This window comes from Passer montanus, unplaced genomic scaffold, assembly GCF_014805655.1.
Source record: "Passer montanus isolate IOZ18808 unplaced genomic scaffold, ASM1480565v1 scaffold60, whole genome shotgun sequence".
NCBI classification, from domain to species: domain Eukaryota; kingdom Metazoa; phylum Chordata; class Aves; order Passeriformes; family Passeridae; genus Passer; species Passer montanus.
Window position 1 is genome coordinate 221,168 of NW_024371038.1, and position 15,647 is coordinate 236,814.

The following is a 15,647-nucleotide window of genomic DNA, read 5'->3' on the forward strand; positions in this document are numbered from 1 at the left end:
CCTTTCTCAGGTTTAGCTTTTGTTATGCTGATGAATGGTTGGAGCTGCACGTTCTTTTACTCAGAGCCACACAGAGATTCTCAAATACAGAGGCTCCATTAAAATTTGTTTGCTGTGAACACGTTAACTTATTCAAAATAAAAGAAGCAACCCCAAATCCAGTTGCATCAGTTTTCAAACACAGTTTCATTTTTTGGGGGGCTTTTAGATAGACATGTGTTACTGATAATCTGGTAGGGGCTGGTTAGTTTATTTTGAATTCTTTTTGCAGCAGCACGCTGAATTAAATTCTATGTCTGTAGCCTACAGCAATCTAAAGAGAACAATATATTTCACAAAACACTTAAAATTGTTCTTTATAGCGCTTGCAATTTCTTCTTATTTGAGTAGTTTGTGCTGGTTTTGGTATTTCAAATGCATCAATATATTTGTATATATTGACTGTAGGTCCTTATAAAAGTGACTAAGTCAGTTTAGAAGGTCAAGAACTCTACTCAATTGAAAAAAACAAAAGCAAAGTGTTTGGCATACATTTTGCTACTATTTCCTAGGGAGATGCTGGGTCTTACTGCAAGTGATGCTTTGATTATTGGTTTTATTTTTGACATAACTCTTTCCTCCCTGCTCCAATTTAAAAAGGCCCACAAGGAAGTGATGACTGAGGATGATAAAGCTGGACAGGGATGTCACTATCCAGTTGAAGCTGAAGAAAGCTATCTCAAAACTTGAGAGTACAGTGATATGTTATAGAAATAATGATAAAAGTTGAGTCTCAGGAAGTCCAAATCTTCTGGGCAGACTGGGAGCAATCAGGAGGCTGATTTAATTTCACTTTTAGCCATTATTATTCATCATCTATTCTCCTGGATTATTCTGATTGCTTACTGAAATTACGCTGATTAGTCTGTAGTGTGTGTGGAATAGTTTTATGATTTTTCCTTTGGGTGCTACAGGTGAAAAATTAATCCAAACTCTTCCCAAGATTCTAGCTGAACTATCTCCAGGGCTTTTTTTTTTTTTGGAGATCATGGTGGCAATTTTTTCTTCTTAGCTCAGCAGGAGCTCCTTTGCAATTTTAATTTCTGCTGAATGCAGTGCATCCTTTGTGGAGTTTTAGATTTATTTTCTTTTAGTTACAAAAGAGTCTCAGGCCAGTGTAAAAGACCTAGAGCTGGAGTGTGACTGTGTCCTCATAACCACTTCGGGGTCCTCCTGTGTCACCATCTGAATTCAGGTCACACCTTGTACCTCAGGGCACATGGGTGTGTGCCAGGGGGAGCCATGCCGTGTCCATCCTGCACTCCGTTGGCTGTTGCCTGCTTCTTGCTGAAATATGTGTGGAAAAAAGTACCTGTGACTGAAGAGCACCTCTCTGTTGTTGAAAATTGGAAAAAGGGTTCATTTTTATATATCAATAAACATTAAATCATATGGTCTCAGTTGTCAGTTTTATTTCGTTTCCCTGTGTGAAGAATCACAAGCAAACTTGTATTGTGAGAGGGATGCCTCCAGTTCTCTTAAAGAGGAGCCAAGTAAAGAAACCTCTTTGGCTATTTAATAATCTCCACAGATACACTGACTTCCTTGAAAGCCAGAGAAATTGTTCCATAATGTTTTCTGTTAATTCCCATCTTTCTGTCCTGGTGGGAAAAAATGAGTGTCAATTTTGTTGCTGTTTGTGTGCTCAGGAACCAAACTTTTATCATTGATTAGGATTAACATTAACTAATACACATTTTCTATTTGTAAAATTTATCAACATCTCGTAGAATTTCTGTATCTGGCATTTTGTGCTCTTCATCCTTTCCCCTTCTCCTTGCTAAAAGGGTAAATGTATTTTTAAAGCCCTTAACATGCTCTAGTACTCATAAGAATCATAAGTGGCCCTTGGATTCTGCCACTTAAATTTTTACATAGTCATTGTTACATGATTTTAAAGTAACATTAATTTCAGATATCTCAGCAATATGTCTACACAGTCCTGTTTGTTCGTCCAAGCCAATGTGACACTGGGCTCAGCCCTTTGCATCCATGGTTGCTGCAGTGTTCAGTGTTCTCCAGAGTTGTTTCACATGTCTGTAATATGTTGAGCCAGCTTTCTACTTTCAAATAAACTGTTCTTCTCTGGATATTAATTTTTCTTTAGCTTCCCAAACTCTAATAGTCAGGGCTGAAGCATGACCTAGCTTCACACAGTGAGATATGGAAGAGGATGTGTGTAGTTACTCAGCTGGCTGGTGAGAGAATAGAGTCATTAGCAAAAGGGAGCACTCTGCTGTCAAATCTTCTACCACAGCTACTGCACTCTATCACTGTAATTATATTTTTCAAATGCAAATGATAGCTTGAAGAATTCTTCCTTTGGTACATCGTTTACAGGAGCAGTTCAGTTCTTATTTCTCAGTAGGAGACAAATCTTGTCTGAGGCTAAGGACAGAAGAAGGTCTCATCCATTGTTTATTCCCTTTTCTCTGAAGATGTTTATTGTGTAGAAATACAGCTAACTGTGCAGTGATATGAAGAGGCTGCCTCACCAAACGGCGTATTTTGTCAGCAAAGCAGCTGCTACTGCCTCTCTCATCCGAGGAGAGCAATCTTTGTGTAGCATGAAGGGAACGCCAGAGCCGTGGCAGGGAGCAGACCTGCTCAGCCTTCCTGCTGAGAGGAGTTGCTGTCTTGTTCTCAGCAACTCCACGTTTCAAATCCTGCCCCCCCACCCCCCAAATATATAATACATATTATATATATTGTAAGTTATAATATATAGTGCCCTAGATTTAATTTTTCTGTGGTTCTTTGAGGTAGAGAAATGCAGGTTGTGTCAGATGTGTGGAGTGAGAAAAGCTTAGCCAATTCATCTCCAGGTCCAGTTTGTTATATTCAGTGCAAGTGTTCTCCTGTTCGTTTTTTTTTTTTTTTTTTCATGTGTCTTAGTGCAAATACATCAGTAACACTCACGCTTTCAACTTTAACACGTATCATTATTTGGCATTGTGCTTAGTGATGATTGACCTTGAGAGATTACATCCCAGAACCCTGCCAAATTCCCAGCTACAGTGCAGGCACACTCTCAGTTTTTACTAAATATTTCCGTCTCCATGTGAAGTAAAATTTGGTGTTCCAAATTATTGGTGTTCACGTAATACTGATAGATTTTTTTTTCCTCCTTTTCTTCCAAATCCTCTGCTACTCCAGGTATGAAGATGAATAATGCAGACCACTGGTTTCGATGATGCTGGGCTTTTATAACTGGATTCATTAAGGAATACAAAGAAAATTCTTACAGGGATCAATAATGGTGTCTTCTGGCTTCAGAATGCAAAGTTTTTGGTTTCTGCTCATTATCAGCTTCCTGCAGTGTACTGAAGGTAAGCTTTAGTTTATTTTTTACTTGGGTTTTCAGATGAGTTAAATGGACTGTACAATTAATTTCTGTTAGATAACTTGAAGCTTGAGGATGACAAACTAAATGTAGTATATTCTAGGCTTAATTTATAAGACTCAAATTGTCCTTTTTAATGAAGAAAAGAAGAAATTGGATTTTTTTAGGTTTGGTAGTGTCATACGTTGAAATTGAAATGCAATGTTCAGGCAAGTGAAGTATTAATAGACTTGATTGGTAGGTGCCTTATTTTTGGATTCTTCCTCTTTATCCTTCCTTTGCCATTCTCATTGCACAAGAAATGTATGGATATGTTAAATGTGATATAAAACAACTAAATGAAAAACCCATTTTACTTTTCTAATTTCGCTCACTGAAAACGAAATGGCAAACACTTCATTAAGATTAGTGCTATGCAAGTTAAATTTCAGGAAATAAAACTCAAAGTTCATACAGAAATAGCATCTACTTGAAAATATTTTTGCTCTTTTTGGAAAAAGGAAAAATACTTCACTGCTATCAAATGTGTTTAAAATAGATGTTAAATTAAAGTGATGAGGAAGGAAAAAGATTTTTTAAAGAGGTTGCATTATCTATTCTTTATCTGGTTGTTTTTGGTTTTTTTTTTTTTCATAAAATCCAGTTAGTCTATCTCCCCAGCTGTTCTTGTGGCCCTTTTAATAAACAGAGGAACACAAATGAATGAAAAGGAAAACATGACTTAGGAATTTTTAATTGCAAATATTTGTATAGAACTTGAGGCTGGTTTTGGGTGTGAGCATTTTAATTGACTAGATTGCAGATGAAAAGATTGGTTTAGTAATAAAATAGCATCTCCATGCCATCTCACATTATTCAGTAATTGATGTATAATATGCAGAGTTCCTTGCTGCATGTTTGTCATGATCTCACCAGTTTTTAAAGCAGGTACGCACGTTACTCTGTCAAAATTCCCTGAATTTTAAGGCCAGATTTTCAGAAATACTTCTGGAAAGCTACCCTGCCTCCCCCTCTCTTTCTTCGTAAATTTATATAAGTAAAAAGGAACTATTACAGAAATAAAAAATCCCTAAAAATTCAGATATTTTCTGCAGCCTTCCATGCTCAGTGCATCATTTCCTAAGCCTTCTTCCCAGCCTTGCCCAGCTCGGGCCGTGCTGGCAGACGGCTTTGCCGAGATGGGCTGTTCATCTGCATGTGTGAACACACACATCTCAGGGAGCGCCTCCTCGGAGTCCTCCTGGCAGTTTCTGAACTTGGGGAAGTCTCATTTCACTGAAATAGCTTCCACAGTCAGTTTCCCATCCCTCCCCTCCTTCTCAAATGCTGCCAGGATGTAGTAGAAAACTGAGCAGATCTGAGATGTTTTCATGCTTGGTGGGACTCCTGCTCTGGGAGCTGCTGTACTCGCTGCCATCACAGTGTCTGTCCAGGCTGGGGGCTTGGCTGTAATCCTACTTGTACAGGACAGTAAGTACAAACAGCTGGAAGAGAAAATGCTTTCCAGCCTCCTTCGCAGGTAAATGTGGATTAGGAGATTGGAGTTATAAACTTTGTGACTGGCTGGTTTGGTAGTAACTGGTGCTAATTAGAAATGCGCTTACATTGCAAAAGTGGTTGCACTAGGTGAAACCTAAGGTGTAGGAAGTTGAGACATCTATTTATGGGGTTTTTTCTGAACTTTTAAAACACTAAGGTTTTTTTAAAAAAATATTATTGCAGTTGTTTCAGATCTCTCTACTTAATGCATTTTACAAACATTCAGGTGCTTGCAGTTCATTGCTGTGTGATGGTTGAAAACATTTGAAAGCAGACGAACAACTTTCTGTGGTTTGGTTACAGTTGCAAACAGCAAGTTGTAAAACATGTTTTATCTGCTGAGTTTGGAAAGGAAAAGTCAACTGAGAACTTCTGCAGATTGAATTTTTGCCATTTGCAGAAAGTTAATTTTCATTGTCATCTGTAATATTTCAAGTTCATTTTGTTCAGTCCCTGTTTTTCTTGCTTTTAGTAGCCAGTAGCAATCTTTTGATGCTTCAGTTGTGAATTTACTTTTTTAAAGTCTATACCAGAGCTGCTTTTTCAGCTAAAAGAAACAGGGAAGGAAATTGGGAGCAGATAACAGAATCATACCAAATTAATTGTAAATTCTTAAAATAAATGAAATACTGTGGCTCTGTATACTGGAAATGAATATTAATATAGAGTTGGCTTCCAGCCACAGAAGAAAAATGAATACTGCATTATTACACTTTCTCACAAAATTACATTGCCTTCTGCTTCAGTAATAAGAGATGCCAAGTATAACATGCTTTAGTAGCACTTCATGCCTGGAAGTACGAACATGAACAAAGGTTAAAATAAGAGCATCTAACTTTTGCTAGAAATAAGAAAATCTTTAATTCTCTTGCTTGGAACGTAGTTTTTTTTATAGAAATCTGATGTGTACATTAAGGTTGTTGCAGTTACTGGGAGAGATAAAACCTGGCTGAATTCCCTGCTGTTACATTTTAATGTTTCTGTACAGTTTAATGGAGAGGAAGGGGGGGGAAATGATTCTGGGTGTGGACAAGTGATTCATTTATTCATATAATGAAACATTTTCCAATCAAGAAAAGGCTTTATAACTCTCACAGCCTTAACTTTACCTCACCAGGGAATTAGCAAGCAGGCACAGTTATACAAAGGCTGTAATTTTCTTTTAGTGTTGCCTATCCAAACAGGAATCGTATCCTCAGATAAGAAGGTCTTGGTTTTGCTTTTTTTTTTTTCCTGGCTATGCAGTCCAGATGGGAAAGCTTTTGAAACAGTCCATTCCTTAAGGTAAAATGCACCTGGAACAGACACGTGCCGACAGCTGGACAGGAAAACCACACTAAGTTATTATACACTGCTGGTACATCTGATCAACAAGAAGTCAATACTGTTGTGTTTGTTGTTACTGCCATCAACAGCAAGCATTGCAGCCCTAAATGAGGAAGAGACAACAGCCTGGAAAGATGAATGAAAAGCTCAAGTCATGAGCTGGAGTATTATTAATCTCATTTCTGAAAGTTATTTTTCTGACACTTCTTCTAGCACATTTTATATAGGCATGTCTTTCAAACTATGGTTCTGTTGCAAAGGCAGACTGAGAGGACTGCCTTGGGAAGCAGTTTGGCTCAGCCTTGGGCCTGGCCTGGGGACTCAGGGCAAAGCAGAGCTCCTCTGCACTGTGCCAGAGCCCCTGTCTGTCCCATGTCCCTGTCTGTCCCACACCATAAGGAGAGGATTCCTGCTCAGTCTTATGCACCTTTACTTACCCATTTCCTACAAACTCTAGGAAGTTAATTACTTTTGACACCACCTCTTTTTTCCCCCCTTTTTTTTTCCCCCCTTCCTAATTAGGTGAAATCACTAACAAGTTAAAAATTATCTGAGAAAATAAAGCAAGCCAGAGAGTGAGATCACACACGTCTTGTTTCCATAGCAAAGCAGAGTAGAAAGCATATTATATGTATTATTGGTTTCTCTTCAAGCAAGTTAAGACAGATACACTAATATGCATATGAAAAAAAGATGTCAGAGCTAAACATTCTGGTGTAGATTGGTTTTTGGACTGTACAGGTTTCAGTATTTTAAGCTTTATCTTGCTTACAAAGTCCACCTTTTTGACTAGCTTTTGATGCTGTTTGTTTTTATTCTTTTCTGCTGCTTGAAAAGCACAAGTGCCTGGGAAGTGCTGAAATAATTTTCTTTGCTAACATTCTATTTTAACCAAGGTTTAATACAATTTAAATCCATTTTATTATGAATTATTATCTATGCTTTGTCCAAAGGAAGAAGCATCATGATTTCATTATCTATTTAATTCTGTTTTCCTAAATGGAATTAATGTTATTTAAAGAAATCCAGCTTGTCTTTGCTTCTGAATGTTTGTTTTAATGAGTGCTACACTGAAAAGGATATATTCCTGTAAATTCCAGCTATGCCAGCCAAAGAGCTGAATGCTGAGTTGGAAGCAGTTCTAAGTGCATATTCAATGGCAGTGCATTTACTAAAGAAAATGCTAAATACAGATAACATACTTTGGGCCACTACAAAGATATTTGCTATTTTAGTGTATTACTCCAGCTCTTCAGCTTCCTGTGAAGCCACTCAGACATGGAGTGTCTAAGGCGCATGGCACAGGTACTGAATTAACAGTAAATGCATGTCAGCTTTACTACATGCTTACTGGAAGTCTTAGTAGGACTTTGCCCAGGATAAAAATGATAAAAAAACTGGTACCATGCCCTTGAGTAGAAATCAACTTCTGTTAATTAGTGGATTTAGGTCCTGCAAGGAATGAAATCCATTATGAAATCACACCAGAGCAAAGAGGAGCACTGATTTAATTCTGGCCATGGAATTTATCACAGTGAGAGCTCGGTCAGGCCCCCAGTTAGTAGGAACCACTTGGTTTACAGAGGTTGCAAAGCATCCATAAGCACACCGAGCGCGCTAAGGCCAGACTGGTATTGCCCACTCTTTGGAGGATCACTTTAATAAGCTTAATGCTATCTTTATTTATATCATGTATACCTGATATTGTTTAGGATTCTTTAGCAAATGGGGTTTTTTTCTTAATTGGTTAATGCAGATTATGCAGAATTTTTCTGAAGAAAGCAAATGCTGCTCTGGGTCCTGTTTCTGTTCTGAAAGATCATGCCATTTTTCAGTGGGATTTTCTGGTGCATACATATCTGGGACATCTCTTTTCTTTTCTGATAGAGGGCCAACATGTCTTCTAAAGAGAAAATTTATCTAAACAGCAAGACCAAACTTCTTCTTAAAGGAGAACGTCTGTTAAGCTTTTCAACTGCATTTCCAAAAAATAGAGACTGACAGACTGTCCAGAAAATCCAGAAATGTTTTAACATACTGGCAGTGAATAGCCTTTTATATATTCCCACAGTACTGAGGTCTGCAGGATTCTATGCTGTAACATTACATTTTTGAAACCAAAGCAATGCTATCACTATTTCAAAATGTGGAAGAACTGTGTAGAAGAATGCATAAAGAACCATTTTAAATACTGTACTTACATTTAAATGAAAACTTGCTAGGAAGCGTTAGCGTAGGAGTCTTACAGTTTAAGCAAAGAAAAGAGTATAAATGCATAATTACTATGAGATGAGTAATAATATTACTATTTTGATACTCTGTCTTCTCAGTTACTGAAAAACATTGTCCTTTATGAGGGGAGATTTTGCATATTTTTGGGCTCTGTGTTCAGAAGAAAAAACCCCTGTAATGTGTAAAATGGTAGAAGTGCAGTGTGTTGTGCTGAGGGCAGATGCTGTATTTTTAGAGCCCTCTAAGCTGCTGCTGGAGTTTACTGTCTTTGGTTGCTGTAACCTTGGTGGGCCTCAGAGGTGAGGTGAGCTGTGCTGATGTCCAGGGCAATGAGGGGGTTTATTTAACCTTCAGCTGACCTGCACCAGCATCGTTGCCTAAGGTGCTTTTCTTTGTTAGATGTAAATCTGGGAATGTTTTAGATCCCTTTATAATAAAGGGACCTTTGCAGGAATACAGTAGCAGATTTTGGACATGTCTTTTAAACAGCAAATGGGCTTTATTAGTAGTCTACTACTAAATATAGGAAAACATAGTTTATTTTTTATTGAGTTGTATTTTAAAAATCTTTGATTATTTTTAATTTCTGTTTTTTTGTTGAGTGGAAGAATGCTGCTTCTCTTGGTAACAAGTTTTTCTATATAGTTTTAACATTGTTTTATACTGTACTTTCAGATCATAGTGTTAAACCTGAGTATAACTGCCTAAAGCATCTGATATCAATGGATGCTTCAGCACTGATTTTCTTATTGAATTTAGTGTCCTTATGATCAGATTATAAAAATTATCATAAAGTATAGTGATTTTAGATTTAGTATTTGTTGCCAAGTTCTACAAGCACAAAATGGGTTTTATATTTGCAAGTAGATCCATTGATGCCCGTGGTTTACCTCTGTGAGCAAAACGCACAGAAAGTCATAGTCTGTGCTAATTGTATATTGCATGGATGGATGTCTTGATAGCAGGAAGCAAATGTAGGATGAAGGCACTACAGAAAAAGGACTTACACAAACGGCTCTAAAATATGTTTCATGTATGTGCCCACTTCCGTGTTTGGGCTAGCGTTCCAGATTGTGTTACATGAGGAAGAGGAGATAAAACTATCCACAGAGAGAGATTCTTGTCTTGTCCATCCATACTCCCATTATAAAGGCATTTAATAGTATAGGAGCTCCTAACAATGGCAAAGACACACTTGAAAACTGTCAGACATTTAGCAGTGATTAACTGGTATCATCTTTATTCATCAGTGTTGTTTTTGTAGAAGAATATTTACAGTTGCTCCTTTTGATATTTTTTGTTTGTTTGTTCATTATGTTTGCATTGATACTTTATATTAAACTCAAGAATACTGGATGCTTTTCCAATTTTTTTTCAGGAACACAAAATTTTTTATATTTTTATCACAGGGTATATTTGGTATGTGTGCCTCTATAGATGAGCCATACCTGAAATCCACAGACATAGTATGGTAAATTGAATATGCAGTTCTTTTTGATAGTAGAAGCTGAAAAAATCCTTTTGTGTGAGCTGTTCCACATTTCTGCTGTTCCAGAAAGAGTCTCAAACTACTCTATTGGCTTTCAAAACCCAACTGTGCTGAAGCTCTGTGTGTTTCTGTAATCTCTACCTCCTTGCTTTCATTTGAAGTATAAAGAAATGGAGCTGTATGAATGTCAGCTCTGTTTATGACTCCTTTCAGTCAGGGAGACAATTCATCCATGTCCCAGTGACATTAGGGTAACCCAGGTAGTTGTACTTGAGGGTGTTGCCAGTGGTAGAGGAGATTCCCTGCTTGTTCCTTCTGAGCTTGGACCAGTCCAGGTGGTTGGGAATGTTTAATTCTTTTTGTTTTCTCAATTTATCCTAGTATCATAATCCCTTATGTTTTCTCAGTGTATAAAAGATGTGTGGGGGAGACTAGTTGAGAAGCAAAATGAATTTTTTTTTCATCTGTTGCCTGAGCAACCCATACATGTGAGAAACCCAGGGGGACCACATAACTTTCAGTTGTTGGATACAGCACTCGGTGAGTTTTATGAGGGATCTTGTCGATGGAAGGAAGGCTGGCTTTTGTGTTCTCCCTTGTCAGGGATTTTGATGTCTCTCTCAGGAGTTGGGTAGTTTTGTTCTCTTCCAGCAGAAAGTACAATTAATGCAAGGTGCTGTTGGAGCAATTTTCTTGTTAAATTTGAATTAGGTAATTCATTTAGGAAACCTGAGAGGAAGCTGACACTGAAACCAGATTCGCCTATGTGCTGAACAGTTGGAAAAGCAATGGGAAATGTTTGCCTTTTATAGGCTTCAGTGCTGTTTCATGTCGCTTCTGTTTTAACCATCTTTTGAATGAGCTTCACTCAGATTTTCCTGTTTGCTGCTCGTCCTGTGCCTGTGATTAGATCTGCCTTGCACTGTATTTCTCCCACTGAGCTACCCTGGTTCATTTCGCTCAGGCTTGTGAATTGCCTCTAATTGCACAATGTTACTAGAATTAAGTGGCTATTTATTCTGCAACATTGTAACATTTGCCATTGAAAGTCTATTGGAAAAGTCTGTGTTCTAGCTGGGCACTGATCGTGCTTTTTACTGGCTTAAGATAAATATGCTTTTAGTAAACAAAACTGAACAGTTTGTTGCTTACGCTTTTGCATCATTTAATTTGCAGCAGATGAAACTGGCATGCGTGAAGAGTGAAGCACGGAAAGTACTAGAGGGCAAACGGGTGGTTTGTGATGTGGATTATTACCCATAAAGATGGATAGGGTCCACAAAACATCACTTCATGTATTAATGCACCAGCTGGGGAAAAAAACCTCTTATCGGCATACTATATCATGCATACACTGCATGGTTTAGGCCTTCAATTCAAATCCTGCTCAGTAATCTCTGTCTTTATTCTAGTCTGAAGATCTATATATGTATATAGATCTTCCTAGATATAAAAAGCATCTGTACACTTTTAAAAATTCACAATGCAAAAAGGCTGGAAGTCATCCATATGTAAACTGTCTTGAAGGATTTGTGATACATTGTTTTGTTCTGCAGCGTAAAGTGAGTGCTGACAGAAAAACAGCCAGAAATACATCTAACCAGCAGTCTTTCCTTTACCAGTTACAAAGTAATCTAATAATGTAGCAATTATTTTATGCTTTATATGTAACAATATAACAATCATTTTGCTGTTCAAATTATTTGAAATTTCACGCTGATAAATCAACAGAGTCCTGTCTCAGTCCTGAGAACAATTCCTGATGTGATATTTAGTCTTACCTCTCTGATGCATTATTTTCTGGCTCTTAGTTTTGTCGTGGATCCATTTTAACTGTATTTCTATGTTGCCTTCTTCTTACAAAAGGTTTTTTGAAGTATGAGGAAAGACTTCCTGAGTATTTGCTGTTAAAAAGTCGTTATCATGTTGTTATTTGTAACAGACTCAGTGATTCTGATTTTATTTACCTCAGAGACTCATCTATTTTGATTCTTTTTATTCCCTTTTTTATATGGCTGATTAAAAATAAAATAGAAAAAATCTAGTGACAATAACTGGGAAAAAACTAGTAAAGAAATTTTTTGGTCAAGGTATGAATGATTATGAAATAATCGAAATTCATTCTCTTGATCCTCTTTCCACCTGGAGTAAAGGATAAGGTTGTAACAGAGGAAAAAAAGTGCATTTAGAAGCATTCAAGGATGTTAAGCAACAATAAAACTCTGTAACCATTTAAATGACAGCAGCTGACTATTTGAATTAACTTTGTGTTTGACTTAATTTTGGGGCCTAATTATTCCTAACTTACGTGAGTAGATTTCAATTATACAATACTGCAGGGATTTGTAGCTAAGGCAACTAAAGGAATCATTTTACATAAAGTACTTTTGTTCAACTGATTAGGCAGGTAAAAATGGAATGATAGAAAATGGGAACTCTTGTCTGATAAGGGCCAGTGAATTGTTACCAGTGACACTATGAAGAAGTAACACAAGGAAATCTCATTATTAAAGATCTTGAAAATTTTTGGCAACATGTTTATATCTTGATAGGGCCGTGTTAGTTATCTGTTCACAAGCAATTCACTGGAGTATTTACAATATCTCTATCAGTAAAAAGACAGTGCATATTTTTGTGATGCCTTGGTTTGGCCTGCATGAGGTGGCTATTTCTAGAAGCTTGTTAACTAAAAATTTTGTTCTTAGAGGGACTTTTTAATATGTGTTTATTTATGCCAGTTAAGCATGTAAATGGGCAAAAGCTACTATCTTCATTGCTTGATACTTAATGTTTTAGACATAAAATCATTTTTAGACATACAATATATCTCCAACATCCCACTTATTTAGAATTACTGTTCCATGAAAATAGTTCTCAATTACACTACATTCTTAAGATAACCTGGGGGAATTAAAAGAGAAGAAGGTATTGGAATAAAAGCCTCTGGAATCAATTCCTGTTTTAATGCCCACAAACATATATACCCTTCATTGGGAATTAATTTTTCAGTAAATCATGTGCATAGTTAGAGCTTAAACCAGGGTAGTTTTATGCATAGATAGATAGAGATATGGATACAGATATAGAGAGATATATTTTGACAGTGTGAACATATATGCTCAGTTAAAATTTCCTTTTTATTCTTTGAGCATTTATAAAGTCATGCCTCTTAAATTAGATCTGCAACACAAGTAGGTGTTTCCTTTGGATGATAATAGACTAACTTCCCTAGATTTAGAATGCTTAATTTTGCTTTCCCTCCATTTTTCAAGCTCAACTTTTTTTAGTTTCCTCAACCAAAGTATTGAAGGTTACAAGAGTGCTTATTCTGCTGACAACACAATAGCATGTCTGCAACCTAAACTATTAAGTCTGTTTTTAGAGCTGTCAGCTTTGCCCATGTCACTTGAATATACACCTAGACCTTACAGTCAGATACTTTAGGAGAAGCACTGCAGTTGTTTTCTGTGTTTGTTGTGTTTAGGAGGTCAGAACTTGGAGTGCCTCTGATGAGGCTGATGGAAGGCTTTGATGCTGTTTAAAGGGAGAAAAAAAAACCCCACTTATAAAGCATATCTTAAAATGTGTAACGCAATTTCTACTTTAGATCCCAAATGAATGCTTAAAACAATACAATCAGACAATAATAAATGCATCTGTTTCCTCCCTCTTGACAAACTCCAGGTTTTTGTTGAAAATTTGTATTTTTGATCATATGTCTGCTGTTAACTTATTAATGTTACACGCTTTCAATTAGTACTGCTGACAAGTTATTTGGGAAAGTCTCTGGAGCATGGGGAGATGTGTACAGCTTCTCTGTGTCTGGTGTTTGCTTTCCAAAGTGAAAGCATTAAGATTTAATTATCAGAAGATGTTTGCAGTAGGCAGTGTGCCTTGGAAAGCCCGTCAAGGGCGAGGCTGCAGGTGCCCTCCGTGCAGCTGGGCAGGGGGACACAGGGGGACACTCCTGACATCACAGAGGGTCCCTACACACAGGTGGGGTCAGCCTGGGGACACTGAGCTGCAGGATTGCCACCTGATGGTGGGAGGAAATGCTGACTCCTGCTCTGTCCCCCCAACAGCTCCCTTGTGGTCTCTCTGGCACCCCTGTGATGCAGGAGGCAGGGCCAGCAGGAGACAGCCTTTCTTTCTCTTTTAGGAAGAACTTTCCCCCAGCCTCTTCCCTGACCCATGTCACCCGGACATTTGTCATCTGGGAGAGGTGTAGGTCATGTCGGAGTGCTTCACCCTTACATAGATAAAAAACCAGTGAGATCTGTGCATCCACTGAAGCTTGGGAAACCATTGTGCCAGTTGAATGGGCATTTTCCATATGGAAAACTGGTCTAGAACGTGCCATTCTTTGTTGGAGTACAGTGCCAGTTTGACACTTTATGTGATTAATATTCCTTTGTGGGACTCTGTCATTTAAAGTCAGAGTATCTAGAGCCTCATTCTCCTTGATTTAGTTATGAAGAGGGTGAAGGGTATCCCAAATTGTCTGCAAGGGTTTACAAGTGCAAATATGAAGACAGCCTCTGTGTCTTTATAAGGGTGTGGTGAGTAGATCCAGAGTTGCATCTGATTTCTGTCCTGCAGAGAGGAACAAGATTTTTCCAAAGGGCTCATTTCCCAGATAAACTAGCCCTTGCAAGACTACTTTAGGGATTTTAAGAGTACATGTACTTTTACTGGAAGAGAAATTGCCCCGTTATATCTCAGTCCTTCAGAATTTTTTCTTTCACTGGTAGTCAGTACTGAAAGCCTCAGAGAAAGATGCCAAAATACTTAAAATGCACAAAATAGCCTGCTTAGAGTGTACATTTCTTAATTATCCACTGTCACTGAGTACCAGGAGATATTTCTTGACTCATTGCTTAGGATTTAAAAAAGAAGTATTTAAGTTTGGGTTTTGGAGTGCATTACTGTGGCCATGAATCTCCTTGTCTTTTGTCAGCTTTACTTTTCAAAGACATTAGCACACAGCATATTTCTCCATCTCTCACTTCTCAATGCATTTTCAGATCATTTAAGGAGTATAGTAAAAAATACTGCTGCCTTGTAAATTTTGCCATCCTGTTCCCTCCCTCCACCTTCTCCATCATCCTTTTTTGATGATCAACACCACTTCACAGACCTCAGCTGTGCAGAGGAAATCATACTGCTTCTCTGCATTGTCTTCCTTAGCCTTGGTTACTCACCTAATTCAGCAAACTCATCACTTCTCACACAAAAGAAACTTCCTACTTTTGTTGTACTTAAGAAATTTCTGGTTGTGAGATCATTGGAAAGCATTTTGGAAAAAAAACACCTGTGAGTTTAAGTTGTACAGAACACAGGCATGGAAAAAATAAAGAGTCAAGAGACAAGCCAGTCATAATTTGCCAGTTTGTTTACTTTTATATATTGGTAAAAGTCATTGTGCTAGATACTTTCCTCTAATTTTGCAGCACAGCTATAAATTTTGCTATATCTAATTGCAGCAAACTTTTTCTGCTCAGCAATTTTTTTATTCTTGCTGAGCAAGTAGTGTGTTTATATGAAAAATACTTTTATATATAAATTTGGTTTACAGTTGTTTAAGGGCTATAATTCTCCCTTTAAAGTCAAGCTTAATTTTTTATATGTTTTTTTAATTGAAAGATTTTATGGCCAACACATGCCCCATGAGAAAAGGAA

General features: G+C 37.5%; 1 protein-coding gene across 17 annotated transcripts in view; it reads left to right on the forward strand.

Annotated features, from left to right (window-relative positions):
* The window catches only part of ADGRL2 (adhesion G protein-coupled receptor L2), a 309,215-nt gene that overhangs the window by 182,903 nt on the left and 110,665 nt on the right, over window positions 1-15,647 (forward strand). For all 17 annotated transcript variants that reach the window (XM_039727088.1, XM_039727105.1, XM_039727087.1 and 14 more), the window contains one exon: window positions 3,196-3,368. In XM_039727088.1, the coding sequence (XP_039583022.1) occupies window positions 3,296-3,368 (73 nt within the window). In that variant the 5' untranslated portion in view covers window positions 3,196-3,295. The remainder of the gene's footprint in view (window positions 1-3,195; window positions 3,369-15,647) is intronic.